The 27,230-nt window shown below is 36.5% G+C and overlaps 1 protein-coding gene across 1 annotated transcript; it reads right to left on the reverse strand.

Annotated features, from left to right (window-relative positions):
• Positions 1-205: 205 nt before the first annotated feature.
• CPB2 (carboxypeptidase B2) lies at positions 206-23,299 on the reverse strand (the record flags this gene model as incomplete). Its single annotated transcript, XM_008062145.1, has 5 exons — positions 206-535; positions 4,808-4,895; positions 8,171-8,373; positions 14,580-14,673; positions 23,195-23,299. Coding segments are annotated over 5 exons (675 nt in total), but the record flags the coding sequence as incomplete, so codon positions are not given.
• Positions 23,300-27,230: the final 3,931 nt, after the last annotated feature.

The following is a 27,230-nucleotide window of genomic DNA, read 5'->3' on the forward strand; positions in this document are numbered from 1 at the left end:
AAGCAGAAATTGATTGAAAATTTGGAGCAGAAAACTTTAATGTTCCTTGGGATTCAATGATCTACATGAAACTAGTTATTAAACAGATGCTTGAGATGGCTAGTCAAACGTCGGAAATCAAAGGAAAAAATCAGTACCTAACCTTTTACAATTAAAAAATTAAAAAAAAGGTAAAAAGACGTAAACCCTAGTCTACCTTAATTTCAGCACTTATTTTGTTCTTTGACAAAACCAAGGAGCAGGAAAACCTTTTATCAAAACTAATAAAACTTAAAAATGAACTAGTACAATTATTTGGTCTTGCTGGAATTAGTAAAATACGAAAGCAGAGTGAAAAAAAATCAAGGGCATTACATATTCCTAATGACATGCCAAGCTATTTTAGACACAGCAGCGAGAGCTTCTTTACAAGTGGGTCTGATGTAACGTGCTGGCAGCAAGAATCCAAATTGGCCAGTATCTCTGAGTTCGATTGTAAACGAATACTTGATGCCCAAATCATAGATCCAGTCATCCGAACCTCCAGGAGCTAGATCTAAATGAAGAAAGAAATTACTTTTTGAAATATAAGTGTTTCAAATTAATTAACAAAATGAGAAATTTTTAATAAAAATAAAAATAGCTTTGCTTTTCTCTGATTATTAAGTAACTTACATTTCTTGTAGAAAATGGAGATAGAGGCCGGGCTCGGTGGCTCAGCCTGTAATCCCACGCTTTGGGAGGCCGAGGGGCGTGAATTGCGTGAGCCTGAGGGTTCAAGACCCGCCTGGGCAACTTGGCGAAACCTCATCTCTACAATAAATTAAAAAATCAGCCGGGCGTGGTAGCGCGGGCCTGTAATTCCGGCTACTCGGAAGGCTGAGGCTGAAGGATCGCCGGAGCCCAGCAGGTCGAGGCTGCAGTGGCCAGGAGGGGCCACTGCACTCCAGTCTGGGCGACAGAGTGAGACTCTGACTCAAAAGAAAAAAAAAATGGAGATAGAAAGAAAACAAAAATTGCTCATAACCCTATTATAATCCTGAGGAGTGTTAATCACCAATAACATTTTAGTGCATTTTTTTAGTAAGTGCATTCATATACTTAATTTTTTTACTACATAAGTAAGATCACAGTAAATGCTTTTTTGTAATATTTATGAACATCATCATTGTAAAATAGCTAAATATAATATTAATGAGTTCAAATCTACAAAATCATTTTCAATGATCTCATAACATTGCATTGTAAAGCTAGATATAATTGATTCAAATAATTATTTATTCATTTGATACCCTTAGATTTTTTGCAATTTTTAAGTAATATAAACACTTTACAATGAACACTTTTGTTTATACATAATTGCGTTTTATTTCTTTAGACTATTCTTTCCTAGAAGTAGATTTGCTAATTTAAGGGTGTGCACTTTTTATGATTGTGATACGTATTCCCAACCCCTCCCACACCATCAATAGGAGTTATGCATTCTGATTTTAAGGAAAAATAATGTCCAATTGTCTTAATGGATGTTTCTTTGTCAGTGAATTGAACATTTTGCTTGGCATACTTATTTTCCATCTTTATATTTTCTATCAATTATCCTTTCTCATTTTTCTACTTGGTTCATTTTATAGGTTACTTATAAACACAACATTAATGTTACTAGCCCTCAGTAATAGCAGAGAATTTCTTTTCCTCCCATTTGGTTATTTAGCTTTCAATTTAGTTTATGGAAGAGTTTTTTGTTTTTTTTTAATCTTAAAATATATGATCTATCTGGAATTTACTTTGGTGAAAGACAGTAATCTAATTCAATTATTTTTTTCTAGGTGACTTGTTAGGTTTTCCAACCCTATTAATTGATTAATATAACTTTCTTTTTTTTTCGCACAGTGCTGAATTTATTCCAGGATTATGGCAAACTCTGACCCAAATTTTTAATTTTTAATTTGAGCATGTATTTTATGCAGTTTGGGAAGCATCAAACCAAATCTATAATTGCTGGAAGCCTTGTTACAGTTTAATTCACATTAACTAAAATGTGTACCTTTTTTTAGTGTTCATAATAAATGAAATTATGACATTTTTATACTTGCGCCATTCTTTAAGAAAGTACATTAAACTTTAATATAGAAATATTTAGGTTATTCTTAAATTGTGCTCAAATAATAATAAAACACTTGTGCTTTTTTTGATTTCATACATTCTCTTCTCAGATATGGCTCAGCTTCCGCACACTTGGAGTGGCCTTTGGCTATGTGGCTGGACTTGTTATTTTACCACTCTGAACATACTGGAATAGAAACTTGCTTTCGCCGGGCACAGTGGCTCATGCCTGTAATCCCAGTTCTTTGGGAGGTGAGGCAGGAGGATGATTTGAGCCCAAGAATTTGAGACCAGCTTAGGCAACATGGTGAGACATCGTCTCTGCTAAAAAGTCCAAGAAATTAGCTGAGCATGGTGGCATGTGCCGGTAGTCCCAGCAATTCAGGAGGATGAAGGGGAAGGATTGCCTAAGCCCAGGAGTTCGAGGCCATAGTGAGCCATGATAGTATCACTGCACTCTAGCCTGGGTGACAGAGTGAGACCACTGACCAAAAAAAGAAAAAAACAAAACAAAACTTTCATATAAGAACAATTAAATGGAGCAACGGGAGAAAATATTTCTTTGTGCAATTCCATAAGGGCTATGCAGAAATGTATATGGCCAAAGCAAAACAGTTCCACAGCACTGTTTTTATGTAGTTACAACATGGTGTGATTGTATCTTTTCAAACTATGAAACCCTTGAAAGATTTTACTTTTAGTTGAAACAGGTTTTTTAAAACAGATTGTGGTATTTACTGCGTTTTAGACCTTTAAGAAACATTCTTAATGAACCCATAGAATTCTGAGAACAGTGGTTTTTTTTTTCCTTCAAGCTTTAAACTGCTTCATTATCTTAAAGAGGTCTGGTATATAAGCTTTAGCATTTTACAAACCTTCTGAGAGAAATGGACTGTTTTCTTGATCACTGAAGATGTTTCTCATGTAATCAAGCAACAGTTTATACATCTTAATCCTATTCTTTTTTTTTTTTTAACTGTGTGTTTCTTTGGAGTTAAAACAGCTATGTTAGCCCCATCAGAAAAAGATCTTTAATCTGGGTTAAAGCTGATCACTCCATATAGCAGCATGCTCCTATCTCTTGTGCTAGTCTCTGTCCTTGTTCCACACATACAGGTGTTTATTTCAGTCATACACTTTGCTAAAGTTTTGGGGTCATCTTGGAGATCAGTTTGAGTTCCTCTTAATAATAAGAGTGTACCTTTATTATTTGATGCATATTCCCTAAGTTCTGGTACCCACTTATCTTTCACATTTTGACATGAGGCTGGATTTACCACAGAGAAACATATACAGAAGATATTAGTCATTGGGTAAAGTTTCTTAACTGTTTTGAAATGCCTTCTTTATAAGATGCCAGATCTCCTATATATTTGAGTGTCTTTCTGTGCTCACTATTTCCTTCTATTGATCTGTCTCTTCCAGGCCCAGTTCCACATTGTCTTAATTACTATAGGTTTATAATGTGTTTTAATACCTGACTGGGGGCAAATTCTTTCTTACTATTCTTATTTTCAGAATTTTACAGGCTCTTCTATCAAATCTATTAAATGAACCTCAAAATCATTTAAGTGCTCATTGGGATTGCATTAAATATATAACTAATTTAGAATGTTTTTATATTACTTTCCCACTCAAAAACATGGTAGATTTCTCCTTTTATTTGTCTTCTTGTATATACACCAGTAAAATTTTCTAGGTTTTTCATATAGGATCCATAAATTTATTTTGTGTGTGTGTATACACACAAATGCAAGTATACATTTAACAATGAATACATATATATGTATGTATGTATTAATAAAATATCTGTATGTGAACATGTGTATGTATGTAATGGAGGGCAGTAAGATACTTTTTCCATCTTATTTTTTACCTGATTATTTTTGATATATAAGAAAGTTGTAGATTTGTATATATTGAGGTCATAGTCAGCCACTTTACCCAACTCTTTGTCACATATTTTTGGTTGACTTTCTAGTTTTCTACAGGTAGAAAATTACATAATATGCAAAGAATAATCCTTTTCCCCTCTTTCTACCTGTACTTAGATTCACTACAAAGTTGTTTCATAAGCACCTTTTATAATATTTTAAAATATCCATCAACAATGGTTTAGATAAATTATTAATTGAATATTTCTGATAACCATGTTCAACATCTGGCATTTATTCTCCTAGCCATTTTCTGATGCTGACATACATACACATCTAGATAAGTGCTGCACAAATAATGTGTGGAGAGAGACTGATTTCATTCTAACAGGAGGTTCCTCTATAAACTTCTCCAGCCCTGAGGCACTATAGTTAATGCTTTGGGGAACAATAATAAAGAAGCAAGAGAACTAAAAAAGGTTCTGAATTGTGAAGATAAGTGGGGAGGTTCATTTTTAACAAGATGAGGGCCAGCAAAGGGAGCAGTGGACCAGGGACACCAAGAGGCAGAGGTACCACATGATTAATTTGGCAGACAATTGGGGGTGATAGGGGAAAGAGGAGGGAGATTCTGGACTTTCTACTAAATAGGGAATCTGGTGCTCAAGTAATTTATTGAAAATAATACAAATGTGGCTTCTGTTCCTAATTTATTTGTTATAATTCTATTGTCTTACATGGGACCCTGTTTAAAGATTCAAAATAGGAAAACTAAATCCACAAAGAAAAACTGAACACACGGATTGCTTTTGTACTCACAGTTCTCCAAGGTCATAAGAAGAAATACTTACATAAAGTTTCTGAGCCACTGCCATGTGTATACATGATATTTTTATTTATTCTCTGAATAGCACGAACTGCTTCACTTGCCACTAGAGACTGGAAGCAATAGGACATGGACTTTCAATTAATATGCAGCTTTGAAACAAGACAGGTAGATGTTTCTAAAATGTACACTTGTGCATTAACTGAATCAAGGTGTATATGTAAAAAAACGGAATTCATCCAAAATGAAAATTAATAAGAAGAATAAATTAGCTAAAAATTGTATTTTACTTTATGGCAATTGCAGTTGGGTGCTTTTAAATGTCAACTCTTCAAAGGCATTGAAATTGTTATTTAATTTGCAGAAAAAATAAATCTCACATGACTTTTCCAGAATGAATTTATTATGGAAAATGAATACAATTATATTTCAAAGACTCAGAGTTACTCCATTCCTAGACAAAATTACCACCAAACTTTAAATCCAGTTCTCTAAACACATGCATATGTGTAATGCATGCATGATTCACTTCTCATCCTTCTCACAAACTCTATTTTCTTCTTGTGTAAAATGGCTAATGACTTCCACGGACTCATTAAATAAAAAAGAGTATGTCCTTGGCATGAACTACGTTTGGTTCTAGCTTACAAAGATCTTTTCTGGCTGGGTGCAGTGCTTCACGCCTGTAATCCCACCACTTGGGAGGCTGAGGAGTGAGGATTGTTTAGGTCCAGAATGAAACCAGTATGGGCAATGTAGTGAGACCTCATCTCTAAAAACAAACACAAATAAGATAAAAAAGAGATTTCTCCTGAAGCTCTCATTTACCCAGAATTTTTCTGAAATTGGAACTAGCATCATGGCATTCACCATTACCTTTTTGAAAAACCCAGAGGAATAACAGTGGATATTATGTTATATAATTCCTTTGTTCAAAAAATAAATTTGGCCAGGCATGGTGGCTCATGCCTGTAATCCCAGCATTTTAAGTGGCCAAGGCAGGAGGATTGTTTGAGCCCAGGAGATCAAGATCAGCCTAGGCAACATAATGAGATCGTGTCTCTACAAAAATAAAAAAATAAAAAATTAGTACATGGTAGTGTACACCTGTAGTCCCAGCTACCTGGGAAGCAGAGGCTGAAGGATTGCTTGAACCCAGGAGGTCAAGGCTGCAGTGAGCCCTGAAAGTGCCACAGCACTCCAACCTGGACAACAGAGTGAGACACACACACACACACACACACACACACACACACACACACACACACACGCACACACACACACACACACACACGAATGGAGCTTCATTGTCTATGTTATAAAACAAAAATTCATTCTGACATTCAAACCCCTTCACAAGACAACCTCATCTACTTCCTATTGGGGTTTTCCTCCATTTACATATCCTCGCAGTTCCCTGAACACCCTTCCTGCAGGGAATGCCATCTCTTCTGCTTGGCAGATCCTCCTTTCCCTGTTTGCCTATAGAAACCCTCTTTCAATTTCTGGCTGAAATCGTACCTGTTCCTTGACATCAACAGCACTGTACTATTCTTGTTCCTTTACAGTATGTTATCTTCAGTAGATTGCAAATTCCTTAAGAATAGGAACTAGTTATCAACTCCTTCATTCTTTGCATTTCCCTTTCTGAGAATATACCTGGAGGAACTCAAATCACTCTATGAAAAAGATACCTGCACACAGGTGTTTATTGCAGCATTATTCACAATAGCAAAAACATGGAACCAACCATGCTACCCATCAAAAGAGAACTGAATTTTAAAAATGTGGTGCATATACATGATGGAATATTATGCAGCCATAAAGAAGGACAAAATTATAAACTTCGCAGCAACTTGGATGGACTTAGAGTCTATAATACTCAGTGATCTATCACAGAAACAAAGAACTGTGTACCACATGTTCTCACTCATAAGTAGACCTTGAATAATTATAATACTAAAAGAAAGGGATTGGCAGTAGTGGGAAACTGCCAGGGGAGGAGGGGGGCACACCTCATCAACAAGAGTAACTGCATAATGACCATCTGTATACCTAACCCTGAATAATTGTACCCCACACATAAGAAGAAAGAAAAATGAACAGGACCTAGTTTATCTCCTTACTTATCTCAGCATTATCCTTTGAATAAATTAATGAGCCTACTTGTTACTCCAGTCAAAAGTGAGTTCTACCTCCTATGCCACTTATTTAGTAGTTACTATGCATCACATTAGAATTATTTGCAACATTTGCTAATAGTTGAACTCCCTAATCATGTTTTAGTCTCTTAAAGGGCAAGGTCTTACCCAAGGCTCCTTTGAATGTCTATTGAACATGGTATTTTACAAATAATAACTCTCAACATACTTGTGCTGACAGTAATTTTAAAAGGGCACATTTAGACTAATTCTACTTTCCAAATCATGATAAATATTCTTTCATTTCTTCAAAGATAATATCAAAACAGGAGAGTTCCTGAAAAGTTTTCCCTCCCTTGAGAATAAAAAAGAAATGTATCAAGTATATTTATATACTAAATGGGCTGTTTTCATTCAAATGCAAATAATCTTATTCATCAACAATTGCTAACTCCTCTAATAGGACTATATTTTATTCTATTAAGAGAGCCTGAAAAAATGAGTCAGTGAGAAACAAGCTACTACAACAAAATTAGTCTCTTCCCAAGAATAGGCTGTTGCCATGACATTTCCATTGTCTGGAAAGCATCTGGGATGAGGATTTGACCAAGCCTAGCTACAATTCATCAAGAACCCTGGATCTTTTGCCACTGACCCAAACATAGAGCACCTGGGACTAAAAAGGGGTGAGGGCGTAGCAGACGGCATGAGTCCTCTTTGAACTTCCTGTATCCTCCATGACATTCCAAAAGTCAGACTCTTACCTCAGTGCTGAAATTGGAGGTGGTATAATAGGGCTAAACCTCTGGGAGTTAGAGAAGTCAGAGCATAAATAATTCCTGCTGCTAATACCAAAATGATGAGTGTCATGTTGAGACATTATAGAAAGCTAGGGACCACAAAACAGTCCCACGATTACATAGACTCTAGACCTTGCTCATATAACTTCATATGCAAGTCAGATCAGATGAATTAGTTCTCTCCTAACCTTCAAGGAATATGTCTGATGCTTTTTTAGAGAGCCCATTTGCTGGAATGAAGTTCATGTCCTCAGGGTAAGGCATGTTTTTTACATTCCCTTAGTGAACGCTGACCCAGGATGGCTCTTAATAGATATAGTCTATGATGAAAAAACATCTACCCATTTGTCCTCTAGAGGAGAAAATTTTTCCCAGTTTTTGATTCTTCAACTAAGTGTTACTTTATTTCTGAAATGGTAGTGAGAAAAATAATTAAGTCACTCTTACCAGTTCCTCGTGGTCTTTGCTTTTGCTTCTGTTATAGGAATATGGAAACAGTATCTGCTGGGAATATGAATGCATGCTGATATAAGCTTTAATGTGATCAATATTTCTTCTCAAGAAATTAGCTACTGCCTTCACTTCTGGTTCTGACTCGGGATAAAGGCCACAGTAGGTTTCTGAGCATGAAGAACTGGATGCACCTTCCTCTGTAGTGAAATTGATAAAATCAATTATGAGAGGATGTACACATGATTGTAATTTGTGATTTCCCTGACAATGTCTTCTTCTAATATCTGTGGCGCAACATTTTTTAGATAAGTGGATTAGGTAGGACTCTGTGAAGAACATTTCTGGTGTCCATTAAATGTTTTTTACATTTCTTCAGAAGTCACACACTTATTTGCTCACATAGCCGACTCTAATAGTCATTCCCAGACCCTGTTTCCCTTACTACCCAGGGGCAGGCATCTTGCAACCTTAAGAAAGTGGCTGAGAGTCTCAGAAATGCCAGCCTTGCCTCCAAACTTCTGGTTATGTTAGGAAAAAATAAAACTCATTTTCCTTAATCCAATGTAAATTTAACTTTTCTGATATTTGTAATTTGAAAACTACTCATTAGGCCAGGCTCGGTAGCTCATACCTGTGATCCCAGCACTTTGAGATGCCAGAGGACTGCTTGAGCCCAGGAGTTTGAGATCAGCCTAGGCAACATAGTGAGAACTCATCTCCACAAACAATTAGCTGGGTGTGCTGGTGCATGCCTATAATCTCAGCTACTTGGGATGCTGAGGTGGGAGGATTGCCTGAGCCCAGGAGGTCAAGACTGTGGTGTGCTAAGATGATGCCACTGCACTCCAGTCTGAGCAACAGAGTGAGAAACCAACTCAATAAAATAAAATAAGCATGAAAGTAAAAACTATTCATCAATATAGGCCATAAAATAAAAGCCTCACTTGGGAGCTCAGAAAATGCAAGTCTGCCTTCAGTACTACTTTTAACTTGCTAAAGTGGTTTAGTAAGTAAAATAAGATGATATTTGTTACCAGAATAATGGTTATTCATTCCTTTGAGAGATTACAGTTTGCATCATTCAGGCGGTAGCCTGCCTCTGTCTAATTCACATCTCCCTGTGTCTAATTCACAGGGCTGGAGCCCCAGGGAGCCACATCTGATCCAAGAGATCATGCCCTCCTGGAAACAGTCAAGGGCCCACAATTGAGTCTGGCACTTGTTTTCTGCCAATCTGGCACTTGTTTTCTGCCAATCCTCCAATGATAACTTGAAATTAGACTAAGATTCTAGTCTCAATTTAGCTGCTGTCTTGAACAAAAGCAATAACAATAGTAATTCTGCCAACTGATACCCACAGAGCACATGCTGTATGTCAGGAACTCTGTTAAGATATACACCATATCTCATTTAATCCTTACAGAAATCCTATGAAGAAAATACTGTTATTTAGGAGATGCAATTTGGACACATTTAGTGGTAACCATTCTTCACAGTAAAAAGTTACATAGCATATTGTTAAGCACCCAGTCACCTGATTCTAATCTTGGCTTTGCCTGGTAAAGTTTTTAAAAACCTATCTATGTCTCAATTTCCTTATCTGCAAAATGGAAAAATTATACATTAAATGTAGATTCAATGAGGACTGAAAGAGCTAGTGCACACAAAGTGCTTTTGCACAGTGACTGGCATATAGTATGTGTGTCATAACGCTTGCTGTTGATCACCATCAGCATGATCATCATCCTCATGGGATTAGGACCTGAAGAAAGTCAACGTGCATTGCAGAGCGAGATGAGGAGAGGAGGTGTTCATGAGGAGAGGAGGACTTCATCCCTGGAGTGCTACAGGCCCAATTCCTGTCTGTTTCTGAGTCTAGCTGTGTCCCTGCCCTAGGGTTCCCTGGGTTGATCACTAGCTTTACAGAGCCTGCCTTTATTTAAGATCATTCTGCTTTCTTCTTGATATTATTTACAAAAACAAAACAAACAAACAAACAAAAATTTCATGCTTGCAAACATTTGTTTCCCAAGGAGGAAATGTGCTGAATAAAAGTTCTTTCAAGTATTTCATTTGTTTTTATTTTCAATAAAAAATGTGATTGGACAAACCATATTTGGTAGTCTAGTCTCCTTTAAATTTTCCTGTGCTTTTCTTTCCAGGTGTATAGTTCTAGAGAATGGAGAACATACAGGGGGTGCCAAAAAAAGTATACATATTTTAAGAGGTGTTATCTATACAGTACTTTTTGAAGTTGAACTAAATTGTGGTAGTAATGTGTACTATGACATGTGCTCAACTGTGCTTGCTCCAATTTCTTTGACTGTCCTACCAGTCGCATGGTGATGCTAGCATTCATTTGATTAATCCCATCTTTTGAGCAAATGTCATCCTTAAAAATGTGTATATATATTGTGGCACCCCTGTCTATTGGGATGGAGGACATGAAAGTTAGAGAGGTGGTACCCTGCTGCGAATCCTCAGATAGGGGATGTAGTGTAGTCGCATAGAAATGTAGTGTAAGTCACATTCTTACTTTAAATTTTTAAGTAATCTCTTTAAGAGACGTAAAAAAGAAATAGGTGAGGTTAATCCAATATTATAATTTTTGGTTATATAATTATTATACTTATAATTAGCCCAATATGCACAAAGTATCATTTTGAATGTAATCAATATAGAAATCATTCATGAAATTTATTTATTTTAGTCAGTCTCACTCTGTCGCCCAGGCTGGAGTGCAGTGTCACTGTCACAGCTGCTGCAACCTCGACCTGCTGGGCTCAGGTGATCCTTCCACCTCAGCCTTCCAAGTAGCTGGAACTACAGGCACATACCAACACATCCAGCAAATTTTTGGATTTGTTATAGAGACGAGGTCTTGCCAAGTTGCCCAGGCTGATCTTGAACCACTGGGCTCAAGCAATCCGCTTGCCTTCACCTCCCAAAGTGCTGGGATTGCAAGCATGAACCACTGCACCTGGTGCTATTTTTTAGGTTCCTTTTTTCATACTAAGTCTTCAAATTCTGGTGTGTACTTTACACTCAGTGCGTGTCTCAATCCAGACAAACTATACTTTGAGTGCTCCATAGCCACATGTGTGTAGTGGCTACTGTGCTGACCAGGGAACCACAGATTCTCGTTCTGTGACTGTCATTCTAGAGATTTCAAGCTACTTTCGTGGAAAGAGCCCTAAAGAGACAGGAAACTTGGGGTTGAGACTCTGCTTTGCCATTAAGCAGCCATGTAAATTTAGACAAGTTACTTCATCTGAGTCTCAGGGGCCCCATCTGTACCTTGGGGCACTTGGGCTACTAAGTTCCTCCAAGTTCAAGCATCCTTTGATCTGTAAACATGGAATCAAGAACACTATGAAATATCTTTAATAGACAAATTCATAGAGACAGTAAGAAGATTGTGAATTATCGAGGGCTGGAGAGGGTGCGGATGGGAGATATTGCATAATGGTTTAGAGTTTGGGGAATAATAAAAGAGTTTTGGGAATAAATAGAGTGATGGTTGTACAACATTGTGAATGTACTTAATGCCATTGATTTGTACAATTAAAAATGTTTAAAATGGCACATTTTATTTTATACATTTTTTATCACAATAAAAATAATTTTTAGCCGGGCTCGGTGGCTCAACCTATAATCCCGCGCCTTTGGGAGGCTGAGGTGAGTGGATTGCCTGAGCCCGCGGGTTCGAGACCTGCCTGGGCAGCGAGACCTCATCTCTACAATAAATCAAAAAATCAGCTGGGCGTGGTAGCGCGCGCCTGTAATTCCGGCTACTTGGAAGGCTGAGGCGGAAGGATCGCCAGAGCCCAGCAGGTCGAGGCTGCGGCGGCCAGGAGCGGCCACTGCACTCCAGTCTGGGCGACAGAGTGAGACTCCAAGTCAAAAAAAAAAAAAAAATTTTTTAAACATTACAGTCTCATGGGAAAAGAAATAAAAGATTTGTCATTGCATGCCAGTGGTAAAACCTTTGTAGTTGAGCTCCGTATTTTAGAAAATGAGTGGCACTGTCAGAGGAAGTTTATGGACTAAATTGTGTTCTCCCCAAATGTATATACTGAAGCCCTCAATGTGACTGTATTTAGAGATAGGACCTTTAAAGAGATAAGGTTAAATGAAGTCATAACCATAGGTTTTTAATCCAATATGACTGGTGCCCTTATAGGAACGCAGAGACACAAGGAGGTAAATGCACAAAGAAAAGACCACATGAGAGCACAGAAGGAAGGCAGCCATCTGCACCTCAATAAGAGAGATCTTAGGAGGAGCCCACTCTGCTAGTACTTTGATTTGGACTTCCAGCCTCCAGAACTGTGAGAAAATATATCTCTGTTGTTTATTTACCCTAGCCTATGGTATTTTGTTATAGCAGCCCAAGGAGACTAAGATACTTCTACAAGCTAACCCCCTATTCTCATCACGTGCACACACACACACAATTTTTAATACAGAGGAAGGGTAAAATGAACATAAAAATGGGTAAGCAGGCTTGATATGTCACTTCCTGTTGATCAGTGAGGTGTTTTTTAGATACTTTTAAAAAAGGGTCAGAAAGTCACATTCTAGTTGTAGGAACAAGAAAGAACAAAGATTTAATTCTTCTTTTTATCTGTCTTGCTTACATAGTACTGAAGAGATGTCGTGGTACTTGGCAGAAAATGTGTTCCATATAGTTACTTCTTGTTTTATTTGAGATTCTGTTGCCTAAATGCTACCTGTTTCTATTTCTGTTTTTTACTCTTGAAATATATAGCACAATGCCTAAGAAGGAACTGAGATTGGTGACAATACAAAATATATTTTGATTACTTGGCTATCCAAATTAGATAACACTGACTTCACCAAGAAAAATATTAAGTAAAATTGAGCACCAAAAGAGCTTGAAGATAAAATAAAATTCTTCTATCTCTGATAATCACAATAAAGTTCTCTTTTGGAACTTTGTACCTATAGAGTGATTGTCAAACACAGAAAAATTCCAACAAATTTGGAGTCAGTGAACCTGGGTTTATATCCCAGCTCTGTCACTTACTATGTGCCCTTGAGGAAGAAACTTAACCTTTTAAAGGGTTTCTCCATCTATGCTATGTAGCAAATGATATCTAGAAGGTGAACTATGTAAACACAGAGTGACTATATGTTCTGTTTATTCAGAACATTTGTATGTTAGTTGCTGCTTCTCTGAGTCCTCAGCCAGTTACCAGAACTACAGCAGTCTGTGAACCTTGGGAAGGGGCTTTATGACACAATCTTAAGGACTCTTAGGGAGAAACCACTAAGTGATTCCCTGGAGTCTGAATCAGAGCAACCGCTCCTTCTTCTGTGTTCCTACTGCATCTGTAGCTCTTAGAGCAATGACATTCATTCACGAACTCATTTAATTAATATTTTATGAGAACTCTGCATGTGCTAGGTAATGGGTCCTGCCCCAGTGGAGTTTCTAACCTAGAGGGGGAAGGAAATAAAAAAATAAGGTAAGAACTTTGTTGTGAGATTTTAATATGTATTCTGGGATATTGATGAAAGTTAAAAAATCATTAATTTTTACTTTTTTAAAAGTAAATGTGTACATATCCATAGGATTGTGTAGGGCAAAGGTCTGGGAAGAAAAGGATATGTCTAGGGTACAATAGCCTCTGTCACTTATAGACCCAACGGAATCACATGTCCACTTCCAAAAAATATAGATGATGCATGCTCTTTGTTGTGTTTTGTAGTTGTTTCTTAAATGCAGTACCGTATGATATAATGGTTGGGGAGTAGGAAGAAAGGGTGAACTAACCCCTACCTCCCTGAGAGCAAACTGTTCTTGAATGCCTAAATCAACATCACTGAGTGCCTTAACTCATTCAAATTAAGGAATGACAAATTGCCACCATGCTAATCTTTATATTATTTTTAATATTTTCTTTATACTATTCATGAAAGGAAACACTTCAGAAAGTGAATAGTGAAAAAGAAAATAAAATGTTTTCAAACAATATAGAAGTAAGCATTTACCAATGCAATTAAAAATAAGGGCCTTCTCATCCCAGAACTTTGTTACCCTAATGATAAATATTATTTGTTTATTAAAGTAGGATCTTTAACCATCACTTCCTTGTTATGCTAAGATAATAGAATTTTGAAGCTAGACGGTACCTTAAGGAACTGATCTAACATCTTTATTTTAAAGATAAGGAAATAATAGAGAGGAGAGGTTAAAGTGATTTGCTGACTCTAGCCAACATTCATAGCATTACATTTACCTAAAATGCTTATTATTTAAATTAGTCCCTGATTCAAATGGGTCTCCTTTGTAATTAATTTGAATTCATGGACCTTCCTCTATGAACCTCACCCTTTTAATGAAAAGACATTGCAAGAAATAAAGCAAACAACCTACCACACCAGTGTTTCGAAGCAAAGTTCCTATTCAGGTCTGTTCCAATGCAATAATTGTTTGCATGGAGAGAACGATTTTTTCTCCACATTCGATCCTACATAAACAAAACACAAATAGATAACCAGGGTGGCCATGTTTGGGATTCAAGGAAAGACAGAACTTTGAAAGACCAAGCTGCAGGGGTTGTATTTCCTTCCTTTAATCTGATACCTTGCATTCCATCACTGTCTTCATAGTATTCCTTTTGCACAGACCCATTTCTACCCAGGTTTCAATCATGTGCATTCAAACTATTTTAGTTTGCATCAAATAAAATGGTAATATTTGAGCACTTTTGACCTCTACAAATAAAAATTATATTTGGTTCCATAATGCTGCTTGTTGGCCTTTTTGTTTAGTCTTGTTTCCTTTACATTAATTTTATATATAGGACCATTTTGAGTTCCTTAGAAGAAAAGCAAAATAACTTTGCATCTCAACTCAACACTATGAATCATGAGTTTCGATGCCGTCTTTAGATTGAGTTCAACACTCTCGTTTCAAAGCTAGAGGAGATGGAGAGATGAAGACACCTCTAGCCTGATAGCTCCTTCGATTGTACTGATTTGCCTCTGGTTTTAAAATATAAAACAAGTTTCCCATTAGGCTCTTGGGGTAAATGGGAACGTTTGATCATGTAAACAGTTATCAAGACTTCATGTATGTTCTAAGGTTGGGATGACGTGGCACCCACCCTTTTCTGCTACACTCACCAACCCTCTGCCAAGTCTCCCTATCTACTCCTATCCTCTATGGTTTGCAGCAAGAATAGCCCTGAGGAAATCAAGTTCTCAGACTGCAGAAACTAATTGGTAGAGTAACCATACAAAGGACACTTGGGAAGTTGGAACATCTAAAGAGTGACAATTCCATGTGATTCAGATTAAGGCATACATTGACTATAATATCAATTTACAGATGTGACCATTTACTGAATACCAAATTTGTGTTAGCATTGTAATAGATAATTCTCATTTCCTTAGTTTGGCATTTGTGTACCCTCACCTAGAAACTTTTTAGTCACAGTGTTCCTCTCACCCGAGTTTTTAAATGTCTTCTTCACCATTTCTATCTCTTCTGCATAAACAGTGCTACTCAAATCAGTTTTTCTAAACTTCTTTATGCTCTGTTATGTTTTTATGTGCCACTCATCAAATTAGAAAGGACTGTACTTCATAGTGCTTGAGTAATTTTACACAGATCATGATGTTGATGAAGTAGAAAATACAGAAGTGGGAATATGCTAAACTACAATATGGCAATGCAATTAGCAAATTGTGATAATGGGAAGTTCTTTTCTTTGACAAACATAATGTAAGGAAAAAGAAAAGAGAGAACCAGCAAGAGACGGAGGAGGAGTCTACAAATTAAAATAGAATTAAAAGACATATAAACTAATCACAGTTTAAAAGTCTTATTTGGATCCTGAATCAAAAACGCATTCATTTAAAAAAGTTATGAAACGATTAGAAATGTGAATACTGACTGAATATTTTATGATATTCAGCAATTGTTAATTTTTAGGTATAACTGTACTTTAGTTACTTTTTAATCCCTTTTTTAAGAGACGCATGCTGAAACATTTATTGATGAAATAAAATGGTGCCTGGGATTTACTTCAAAATAATATGAGTAAGGTAGAAGTAATATAGATAAAACAAGATTGGCCTTGAGTTAATTATCACTGAAGTTCCCTGATGGGTATACAGAATTTTACTACACAATCATGTCTATTTTTATCTATATTTGAAATTTTCCATAATAAAAGTTAAAAAAACTTGTAATAAAATAATTGTGCCAAGACCCAGAATTTTATGAATAATCCAATCTGTATATCATATGTTCCCAAAGGGAACATGTTTTGTTTTCTTTGCCTTTTCACCTACCTTTTTCCACGTATAGTCGTATCCATCCACATTAACCACCGGCATAACATAGAAATCTACATGATTCAGAAGAGTGGTATAGTCCTCTATTTTCCCATAGTATTGAGTTACCTACAAATTAAACCAGGAATCTTTAATTACAACTCTAAATTTAGTCTGATTTTTCTTAAGTCATTTGGTAGATTTAACTTCCAGAAAGAGTATTGATTCCTCAAAAGGACTGGACTTAGGATACTCTGCTGCCAACTGGTGACCAACGTCTTGCACATTGCACAGCACTACTATTTAATGAAGGCAGAAAATAGAACCATAAACTTTCTAAACTTTCTTTCAAACACAAAAATAATTCATTGCAGTCATAAAGCCTACTACAGAGATTTAAGGAAACAAAAACCTAGATTTAGCTTCACTCCTTTGCCCGTAATTCATGTTAATTAGAGCTTAAACTAAACTTGCCTTATCCCCAGACATGATTAGATTTTATTTTTGACATTGTCCTTAGAACTTGTGGAGCTCAAGTTTTGCTAGAATTGAGCGTGTTTCCCAAACATGTGGTCATCTGGCTTTAAGATAAGGGGTAGTTTTTCCTATAGGTACTGGTTATGAGTTCAACAAATTAGACACCATCTGAAACTTGTTTCTCTCCATTTTCGAGTCATACCCAGCTTAGGGGCATATATTTCAACATGATCCAATGGCATTAAAATTCTGATGACTGAGATCTCACCCCAAAATGATCAAATACACAGCCAGGAGAGCCACAGAGACAAATTTTAGCTGGTTAAATCATTTCATCCAAGACTAAGTTTTGGTTTAAAAACTTCATTTGTGACAACACCATTAAATTTTTTTTTTTTTTGAGTTGGAGTCTCACTCTGTAACTCAGACTGGAGTGCAGTAGCATGCTCCCCGCCACCGCAGCCTCTACCTGCTGGGCTCTGGCAATCCTTCTGCCTCAGCCTTCCAAGTAGCTGGAACTACAGGTGCACGCTACCACACCTGGCTAATTTTTTGATTTATTGTAGAGATGAGGGCTCGCCAAGTTGCCCAGGCAAGTATCGAACCTGCAGGCTCAGGCAATCCACTCACCTTGGCCTCCCAAAGCATGGGATTACATGCTGAGCCACTGAGCCCGGCTACCATTACATTTTAATTTAATTAAAATAAGCGTTTAATTTTGTTTATAATTGTTGTCTTAAATTTTACTCAGAAGATATTGCTAAGAAGATTTTTTATTGTGATTGACAAAAGAAAAGTAAGTCTGCTAAATCCTACCTGAACTATAGCAAAAACTTTACTGTTTTTCCCTTTCATTTAAAAAATATTATATCCATATTTCTCTAGAACAATAACAAGAATCATATTGAAATTCTTTGCCATGAATAAACACTTATGAAATCTGAGAGAAAGGTAAAAAATGCAAGTTTGTTTTAATATACTATAGTTTAGAAATTAAAGCTTAATGAACAGGAAGAAAATGTTTAGAATGAAAGAAGCCATCTTTTATATAATTGAGTGACCAATTAAATACATTTTTTTGTGCTCAAATTTGTAAACTTATGTTGGCATAATTTTTCAGTAATAATGTAGCATTCATTATTAGAAAAAATATCAGGAGATATTAGGACTTTCAAAATAATAAAGCATTCAGCATTTTCATTTCTACAATGTTGGCCAAATTTTTAGTAGATATGGCATGGTGGGTTTCTTTTTTTCCTCCACTTCTAAAATTTTCATCCTACATTTATCTCTGACTGGATGAAAGTCTCTCTTCAAAAAGTTAGGCTCTGAGAAATAGTCAATGTTAGCCCAGAATTTCTTTATCTAATAGGTAAGACTCCAGAATGAAGAAGTGAGTGACGGTTGTGATACAGTCTGTGCTCTGCCCCGTCTTTGTGTGTGGATGCGTCCTCAATCCCAGAGAAAAGGGTGTCTATCTTTTCTTTAACAGTTTTATTGAGATATAATGTACATATCAAAAAAGTCACCGTTTTTAAGTGTGAAATTCCATGGTTTTTGGCATATTCACATAGTTGTATAACCATGTGATTTCAGAATATTTCATCACAAAAAAAAAAACCCATGTGCATTAGAAGTCACTCCTCTTCCCCCACTACACTTCTCCAAGCCTCTGACAATCACTAATCAATTTTCTGTCTTTGTGGATTTGCCCATTCTGGACATTTCATATAAATGGAATCATAAAATATGTAGCTTTCTGTGTTTGGCTTCTTTCACTTAGCATAGTATTTTCAAGATTCATCTATTTTGTAGCATGAATCAATACTTCATTCCTTTTCATTGCTGAATGATATTCCATTGCATGGATATATCACATTCTGTTTTTCCACTCATATATTGATGGGCATTTGGGTTATTTTCAGTTTTTGATTATTATGAATAATTTGCTATGATTATTTGTAAACATGTGTTCAATTATCTTGGGCATATACCTAGAAGTGGAATTGCTGAGTCATATGGTAACACTATGCTTAATCTTTTGAGGAGCTTCCAAACTGATTTTTTAAATGGCAGAAGGAATTATGTATGGCACACAAAAGACAAAAAAACCTTTTTTTCAAGTCTGATTTACCAACATGACAAGTAACATAATCTAAATCACTGTCTTACTTCATATGGTCACCAACATACAATGGTTTGACTTATGACTTTTTTGACTTCACAATAGTATAAAAGCAATATGCATTTGGTAGAAATCATACTTCAAGTACCAATATGATCATTCTGTTTTTCACTTTTACTACGGTATTCAATCAATTATATAGGGTATTCAATAATTTATTATAAAACAGGCTTTATGTTAGGAGATTTTGCCCAAATGTAGGCTAATGTAAGTGTTCTGAGTACATTCAAGGAAGGATAGGCTAAGTCATGACATTTGGTAGGTGAGATGTAAGTGCATTTCAACTGACAATATTTTCAATTTGCAATGGGTTTATGAGGACATAGCCCCATCATAAGCGGGGGATCATCTATATAAAAGAAAAGGAAGAAAGATGAGAATAAAGGGCAAAGGAGGAAGGTGAAGGAGGATGACAGGGTGAGTTGATTCCTATCAGCAGGGCCTGAGGCCAATAATTATTCAACTCTTCCTCTCTCTTTGCCTGGAGTATGCTACAGCTTTGCCTTTACTGTAGTCCTAAATAACAACAACAATTTCTACTTAGAAACTAACCAATAATCATTTGATAGAGAATAAATTAGTTAATAAAGGCATATAAGACATTATGAAGGGAAGAGTTTTAAAATACAACATCCTTTTCATTACCATTAGAAATATAGCAATGAGCTGAAGTCCTGGTTTTTACTCCAATCTCTATGTGTATGTATAATTCAGACTTTAATCCAATGGCAATAAAGTATTTAGCTCAACAGTAGGTACTGTTTAGGTGCTTTCTGGACCCCAGAGTTGTATTTCAGCCTAAACCTATGGTATTCATTTAAGTTTCAAATTTCACAAGGGGATACTGAGTACCAATCACATGAACCAAATTATATGGAAAACAAGAAATTATTTTACAGGTGATATCTGCCCTCAAAGAGCTAATAGAAACGGTAAGTTGGAAAGGAAAGAGCAGCAATTCAATGTTATAAGTATGATAATAAATGATAGTAGGACATACAAGGTGGTTCAGAGAAAGATGGTTGATTCTGTGTGGGGCTTAGGGTTGAAACTCCTGAGGGATAGGTCAAGGGGGCAAGAAATTGGGAGTTCAGGTGAGTTTGTGATGGGACCCAATCTAGTTAGTGAAGAAAGAAACTCCTGCAAAGGAACTGATAAATTAAGAAGAAGTAGATCTTATCAGGGTCTGGAAATCTACTAAAGTTGGAAAAAAAGAAAGGCAGGCATAGTACTTGTGAGGAATGAGAGAAATGGAAGGAGAGGAAATTAAGAAGTCAGTTTGGTATGTGGCTCTTCTATTTTTCATTCTTGCCGTCTATGGCCATATTCTGGACCTAAGGGTTAGCAAAAGCATTATTTCTGAGATCCAGAGGATAGCCATAGGAGAAACTTGCTAAAATGGAGTTGAAGAGAGGTTTAGAAGAGCAGAGATCAAGGAACTGTGAAGATGTATTTTTAGGTTACTCTTGCATATGGACTTTGAATTCACTCAGAATGATTGCAAGAGCTAGAGGGGTGTAAAGAGTCAAGAACCAGGTATCAGGAAATTATCCAAAGATCAATATATGGCAACAATTAAAAAAAAAAAAGGTAAGATTACAACCAGATTATCTGTTTAGAGGAGAGGGTCATCATTGGTCGTTTCAGGACTGGAGTCACTCCTCTTGGCTTCTCAGCATGTGATGATGTGAAAGAAAGGGCAGCCTCTCTACTTGGTGGAGCAGCCATTAAGCAGTGTCCTTAAGTCACGTGTCAGCTATGGTGAGGAGGGGCATAGAGGACTCTGTGAAGGCTCTGAGGTTGTAGAGTTTCAGTTTTGTGTGCATACAGACGAGAGTTCTCTAGGGCAGAAGTTCAGAGGGAGGTTATCAGTGGGAAAAGCCAGTTGGCAGAAATAGAATTTGGCAAGTTGTGATGGTTAGTACATATCCACTGGGCTTCTATAATGTGCCAGATCCTGTGCTGAGTTTTGGCTGTGGTGATGCAGTCATAAACAAGTCAATCTCAGCCATGGCCTTTGTAGAAATAGAAGGGATCTAAATTTGGCCTCCTACTAACACAAGAATGAGAGGCATAGAAAGAAATGACTGGTCTCAAGTTTCCCAAAGTGTGGTGCATTGGATTTCTCCTAACTGAGACTAGACTATAAGATTTTTGAAATTCTTATTAGGTGTCAAAAAGAGTGAGAGACTTAAAAGCTAAGATTGTAATTTGCCTTTTTGGTTTTTTTAAAAAATATAAAACTAACCTACATTATTTTTTAAGTTATATGTTTTATTTTACGGTTCCTTCTACAGTGGTTTGAATCATTATGAGAAGCAGATGATTTGGATTACTTTTAGGCCGACAAGAATGAATTTTCTTAAATGCCCATTAAAAGGAGTTTATCGATTATGTTGATTTGGCTATACAAATCTGGTTCACATTGTTGGAGCAAAATACTCAACCATATAATCCTCAAACTGTGTCTTTTTCTCCATTGTTTCCAGAGTTTTGAACCTCATAGACAATTTATAAGTATTTGTGGAATAAGTCATTTACTCTTACAAAGATTCAGCTAGTGGGTGGGGTAGAGAGTAGGATGTGTAATAGGAAGGAAGAGGTGTCACATTGAGAAGGGCAGTAATTAGGGACAACTTCACCAATACAAAGTCAATATGAATTGGAGTTTCTTTCAGGCCCTTTTCAGGTTCAGTGAAGGAACAAAAAATAAATGTTCTTTTTCTCCCACTTTGTACATTTCTCTCGCCACTAACTGCTACTCCTTTCATTATCTAAACAGAATCCAATTACCGAATGTGGGGAAGGTTCCAGATCATGACATGACTGAGATGTGTTAAGGGTCTAGTCAGTTGGACCCATCTTTATTTGGTCAAGGTAGTACCAATAGTGGGTGGGAATTTTTCAATAGACTCAGGGAGGCTGCAGCTCCCATTAGTGGGGAAGAGAAGATGGCAAGACAAATGAAAATAAGTAGGGATGATGCGTTTGCCAAGACCCAGCAAAGACAGAAACAGTTTTACCTTGATGTGCTTCATTTAGTAAGAAAGATCTAAGTGACAAACTCTTAATTTCCTAACTCACCTATTTTGTGTAATGTGTATCTGTTAATATAAAGACTACAATAACCATTATCACAAGGACACATTTTGAGTTATTTTTCCAGTGACAATGGCTCTTTGTATAACCTGGTGCAGAGAATATATATGATAATTTTATAGGATTTGAAGTGCCATTTTTACTGTTTTCATTTATTGGGGAGGTTAATAGTCATTATATAAATATTTCTTACTTTTCTGACATAGTATTTGTCTTATATATGCTTTTTTGGATGCAAAACACTTCTTCAGGGACAAAATTCCCTATGATAACATATAGAAAAACATGATCTGCTCTGTAATGTTGTGCTTCATGCCCAATTTCCAAGGGTAGACTGTGGCAAAAGATGTCTATATAATTAAAAGCAAAAGAGATGGAAATTAATTTGGACCCAACTTACATAACTCCTTCAGTTCTTTCTTCTACTTAGTAAGCATATTACAATCAGTGTACTACTTCTTATTTTCCAAAGTTTAGCCCCAGACAGAAATGTAGAAAAGGAAACAATCATCAATATTTAAGGGAATTTAAATGCCTAAAGTCATGTTCTCAAGCTTAATATGCATAAAAGTCACCTGGAAAACTTGTGAAAATTGTAGATTCCCAAGCTTCACCTCTAAAGATTTCAGCCTTGACCTGCTGGGCTCAGGCGATCTTTCTACCTCAGTCTTCCAAGTGGCAGGAACTATATACACATGCCACCACATCCGTTTAGGTTTTGGGTTTTATTTGTAGAGATGAGGTCTCACCAAGTTGCCTAGGCTGGTCTGGAGCCCCCAGGCCCAGGCAATCCTCTTGCCTCAGTCTCCCAAAGTGTTGGGATTACAGACTAAGCCACCACACCTGGCTGGACAATGCATTTTAATGAACAGCATACTCGATTCTGATACAGGTGATCTTGGGCTCCATACTGAGACACAGTGACTTACAAGACTATAAATACTTACATAGCCTATGAACCACAAGCAGAAAGCAGGAGAAATCCATTCTCTGGCATGGATTCCACAGTCAATCCATATGGCATTTTTGGCTGTATGTTCTTTTCCAGAAACCTGCTCCAAGAAACCCCCAAAGTAGCAAAAACAATATCAATAGTCTCAGGATAATAACTTTCATTTATATAGTGCTTATATTTAATACTTTCAACGATTCTCTGATATATACATTGTATTTTCCATTCCCTTGAGAATTTTAAAGGGAAATTTAAATACTGGTGAGATTAAGGAACACTAGCTAAGGTCACAAAGCTAGCATGAATCAGGACCGAAGTTTACAGCCAGGAGATCCTTCCTCCCTCCCTTCCTTCCTTCCTTCTTTTATTCCTTTCTTCTTCTTTTTTCTTTAGGCAGGTTCTCATTCTGTTGTCCAGGTTGGAGTATAGTAGTGCAATCACAGTTCACTGCAGCCTTGAACCCAAGTGACCATCCTGTCTCAACCCCCCAGGTAGCTAGGAAGCTTTGGAGATGAGGTCTCACTATGTTGCCTAGTCTGGTCACTACTGGCCTCAAGTGATCCTCCCACCTCAGTCTTCCAAAATACTGGAATTATAGGATTGGGATTCCATACCCAGCCTTAAAGCTCTTTTTATCCTCCCACAGGTATTCAGTAATATCATAACTCTATTTGGAAATTTATAAGTAGAGACCAGAAAACTAATGCTTTAGCTATAGCTTCATGCTTCAGTTAGAGGTAAACAGGTGTGAGTTGAGAATACATAGTAGCTTTTGATGTCTTTAGAAGGATTATCAAGAACATCTTCAGAATTATTCATAATTTATTTGCCTTTAAAAAATTAGCTATAGTACAACTTTAAGGTATAGAGGGAAGGGATAAGAGTATTGTAAAATCAAACAAATATGTAAACTTGCAACTCCAAAACAAGGAAAAGAAAGAGGTAGATATTTAACTTGCCATACCACTTTAGGGTTTTTCTCCTAACTTGGAGTCGGTAATACTCAACAAGAAGGTGAGGAAGTCCATTGGTATTGGCCACAAATGGTCAAATTTCATAGTCAAAGAGAACTGCCTAGCTGATTTAGTCTATTCTGTGTAAAGAAAATCCTAAATTGTCTAGATTAGTTGCCTTACTCAACCTTTCTAACTGCTGAGGTTACTCTCTTGGCACTGGTTTTGACACTAAGAAGATGGCAAAACCCCAGGGAATCGCATTATATGCATATCCTTGGTCAAGTAAGAGTAGGACTAAACTATCCAGAATGCATGACTTTTCAACATGTACATCCAGGTTGCAGACACACATACTACACACAACATGGCTGAAAGCAAATGTCATGGGTAAATATGCCATGATTATATGGATCCAATCTGATAGACAAACTCAAGCATTTGAGTTTGAATGGCAAATTCTTGTCAGAGACAGATTAAAACTGAGAAATCATGAAACAGTCTTATCTTTGGTTGACTGAAGGGGCTCACCTATCACAATTTAGATAAGGTTGGGTACTATATATAAACTATGTGTTACTAAATCAAATGTATTTTTCCAGTGACTACATTTTTTTTGAGAGCTTCTTTTAATTTTTTTAAAGCATAGAATGGTTGAAAAACAAACAAACAAACAAAAAAACAGAACTACAGAATTAGAAACTGTAATAGGCAGAAATTATCATGGTCATGACTCCTAAAATTCTTCCAGTGGCTGTGTTCACTGACCTTTACTAAGGTAAATTTATCCAAGAAAGAAGACATCCAATCCAAAATATGTTAATCAGCATCTCTCCCATAAGATTTTGTAACCAAAAATAAATAACAAAATGGTGGTTGGAGCAGAAGTCATCATATAAGCCCCACTGCAAAGGACCTCAGCATTGCCCTGCTTTTTAGCTCGCCTTGGGCTTGGTTTGTTTAGCACTTGGATTTCAAAAGCTGCACCAGGAAGTCCTAGCCAGGACAATTAGGCAAGAGAGAAAAATAAAGGACATCCAAATTGAGAAGGAAAAAGTCAAATTACCCTTGGTTGCAGATATCATGATCTTGTATTTAGAAAAACCTAAAGATACCACCACAAACATGTTTAGAACTGATAAATAAATTCAGTAAAGTTGCAAAATACAAAATCAACATACAAAAATCAGCAGCATTTTAAACACCAACAGTGAACAATCTGAAGAATCAAGAAAGTAATCCCTTGACACTAGATACAGAAAACCCCCACAACAACCTAGGAATAAATTTAATCGAAGAATTGAAAGATCTACAATGAAGACTATAAAACACTGATGAAAGAAATTGAAGAGGATGCAAAAATATGGAAAGATATTTCATGCTCATGGGTTAGAAGAAATAATATTATTAAAATGTTCATATTACCCTAAGTGCTCTATAGATTCAATGCAATCTCTATCAAAATACCAATAGCACTCTTCACAAAAATAGAAAAAAAAATCTTAAATTTTGTATGGGACCTCAAAAGACTCTGAAGTGCCAAAGCAATCCTGAGAAAAACAACAATGCTGAGGTACAAAACAACATGGTACTGGCAAAAAAAAAAAAAAAAAAAAAAAAAAGAGAGAGAGAGAGAGAGAGAAAGACACATAGACCAATGGAACATAATAGAGAATCCAGAAATAAATTCAAGAATTTACAGCCAACTTATTTTTGACAAAGGCACCAAGAACATACATTGGGAAAAGGACAGTTTCTTCAATAAATGGTGTTGAGAAAACTGAGTATCTATATTCAGAAAAAATAAAACTAGATCTTTACTCTCACCATATACAAAAATCAATTAAATGAATCAAAAACCTAACCAAAACTATAACTGCTAGAAGAAAGAACTGGAAAAACACTTCAGGACACTGGTCTGGGCAAATATTTTTTGGGGTAAGGCCTCAAAAACACAGGCAACAAAAGCAATAACAGACAAATGGGATTGGATAAAACTGAAAAGCTTCTACATAGCAAAGGAAACAATCAAAAGAATGAAGAACCAACTCACAGACTGGGAGAAAATATATGTAACTATCCATACAACAAGGGGTTAATAACCAGAATATATAAGGAACTCAAATAACTCAACAGCAAAAATAAATAAATAATTCTGATTTAAAAAATAGATATAGGATCATAATAGACATTTATCAAAAGAAGGCATACAAATGACCAAAAGGTATATACAAAAATTGCTCACTATCACTAATCATTGGATAAATGCAAATCAAAACCACAGTGAGATATCCTTTCCTCCTAGTTAAAATGGTTATTATGAAAAAACCAAAAAGATAAAAAAGGTTGACAAGGATGCAAAGAAAGTGAAATGCTCATACACTGCTGGTGGGAATGTGAATTAGTATAGCCACTATGGAAAACAGTATGGCGATTTCTCAAAAAACTAAAAATAGAACAACTACATGGTCCAGTAATCCCACTGCTGGGTATATAATGAAAAGAAAGGAAATCAGTATATCAAAGAGATATCTACACTTCTACAGGACTATTCACAGTAGCCAAGACATGGGATCAACCTAAGTTTTCACCAGCAGAAGAATGGATAAAGAAAATATGGTACATATACAAGTGGAATACTATTCAGTCATAAAAAATAAAAATCCTATCATCTGAAGCAATGTGGATGGGAAGAGGACATGATATTAGGTGAAATAAGCAAGGCAAAAAAAGGCAAATACTGCATGTTCCCACTTGTATGTAGGAGCTAAAAAAAATAAATCTCATGGAGGTAGAGAGTAGAAAGATAGTTACCCAAGGCTGGGAAGGGGAGGGAGGAGGAGAGATAAAAATAGGTTGAGTGGATTGCCTGAGTCTGCGGGTTCGAGACCCGCCTGGGTAACTTGGCGAGACCTCATCTCTACAATAAATCAAAACAGCCGGGCGTAGTGCGCTCCTGTAGTTCCAGCTACTGGAAGGCTGAGCTGGAAGGATCGCCAGAGCCCAGCAGGTCGAGGCTGCGGTGGCCGGGAGCAGCCACTGCACTCCAGTCTGGGTGACAGAGTGAGACTCCAACTC

This window comes from Carlito syrichta, unplaced genomic scaffold (assembly GCF_000164805.1).
Source record: "Carlito syrichta isolate Samal-C Ts95f unplaced genomic scaffold, Tarsius_syrichta-2.0.1 Scaffold305658, whole genome shotgun sequence".
Lineage (NCBI taxonomy): Eukaryota > Metazoa > Chordata > Mammalia > Primates > Tarsiidae > Carlito > Carlito syrichta.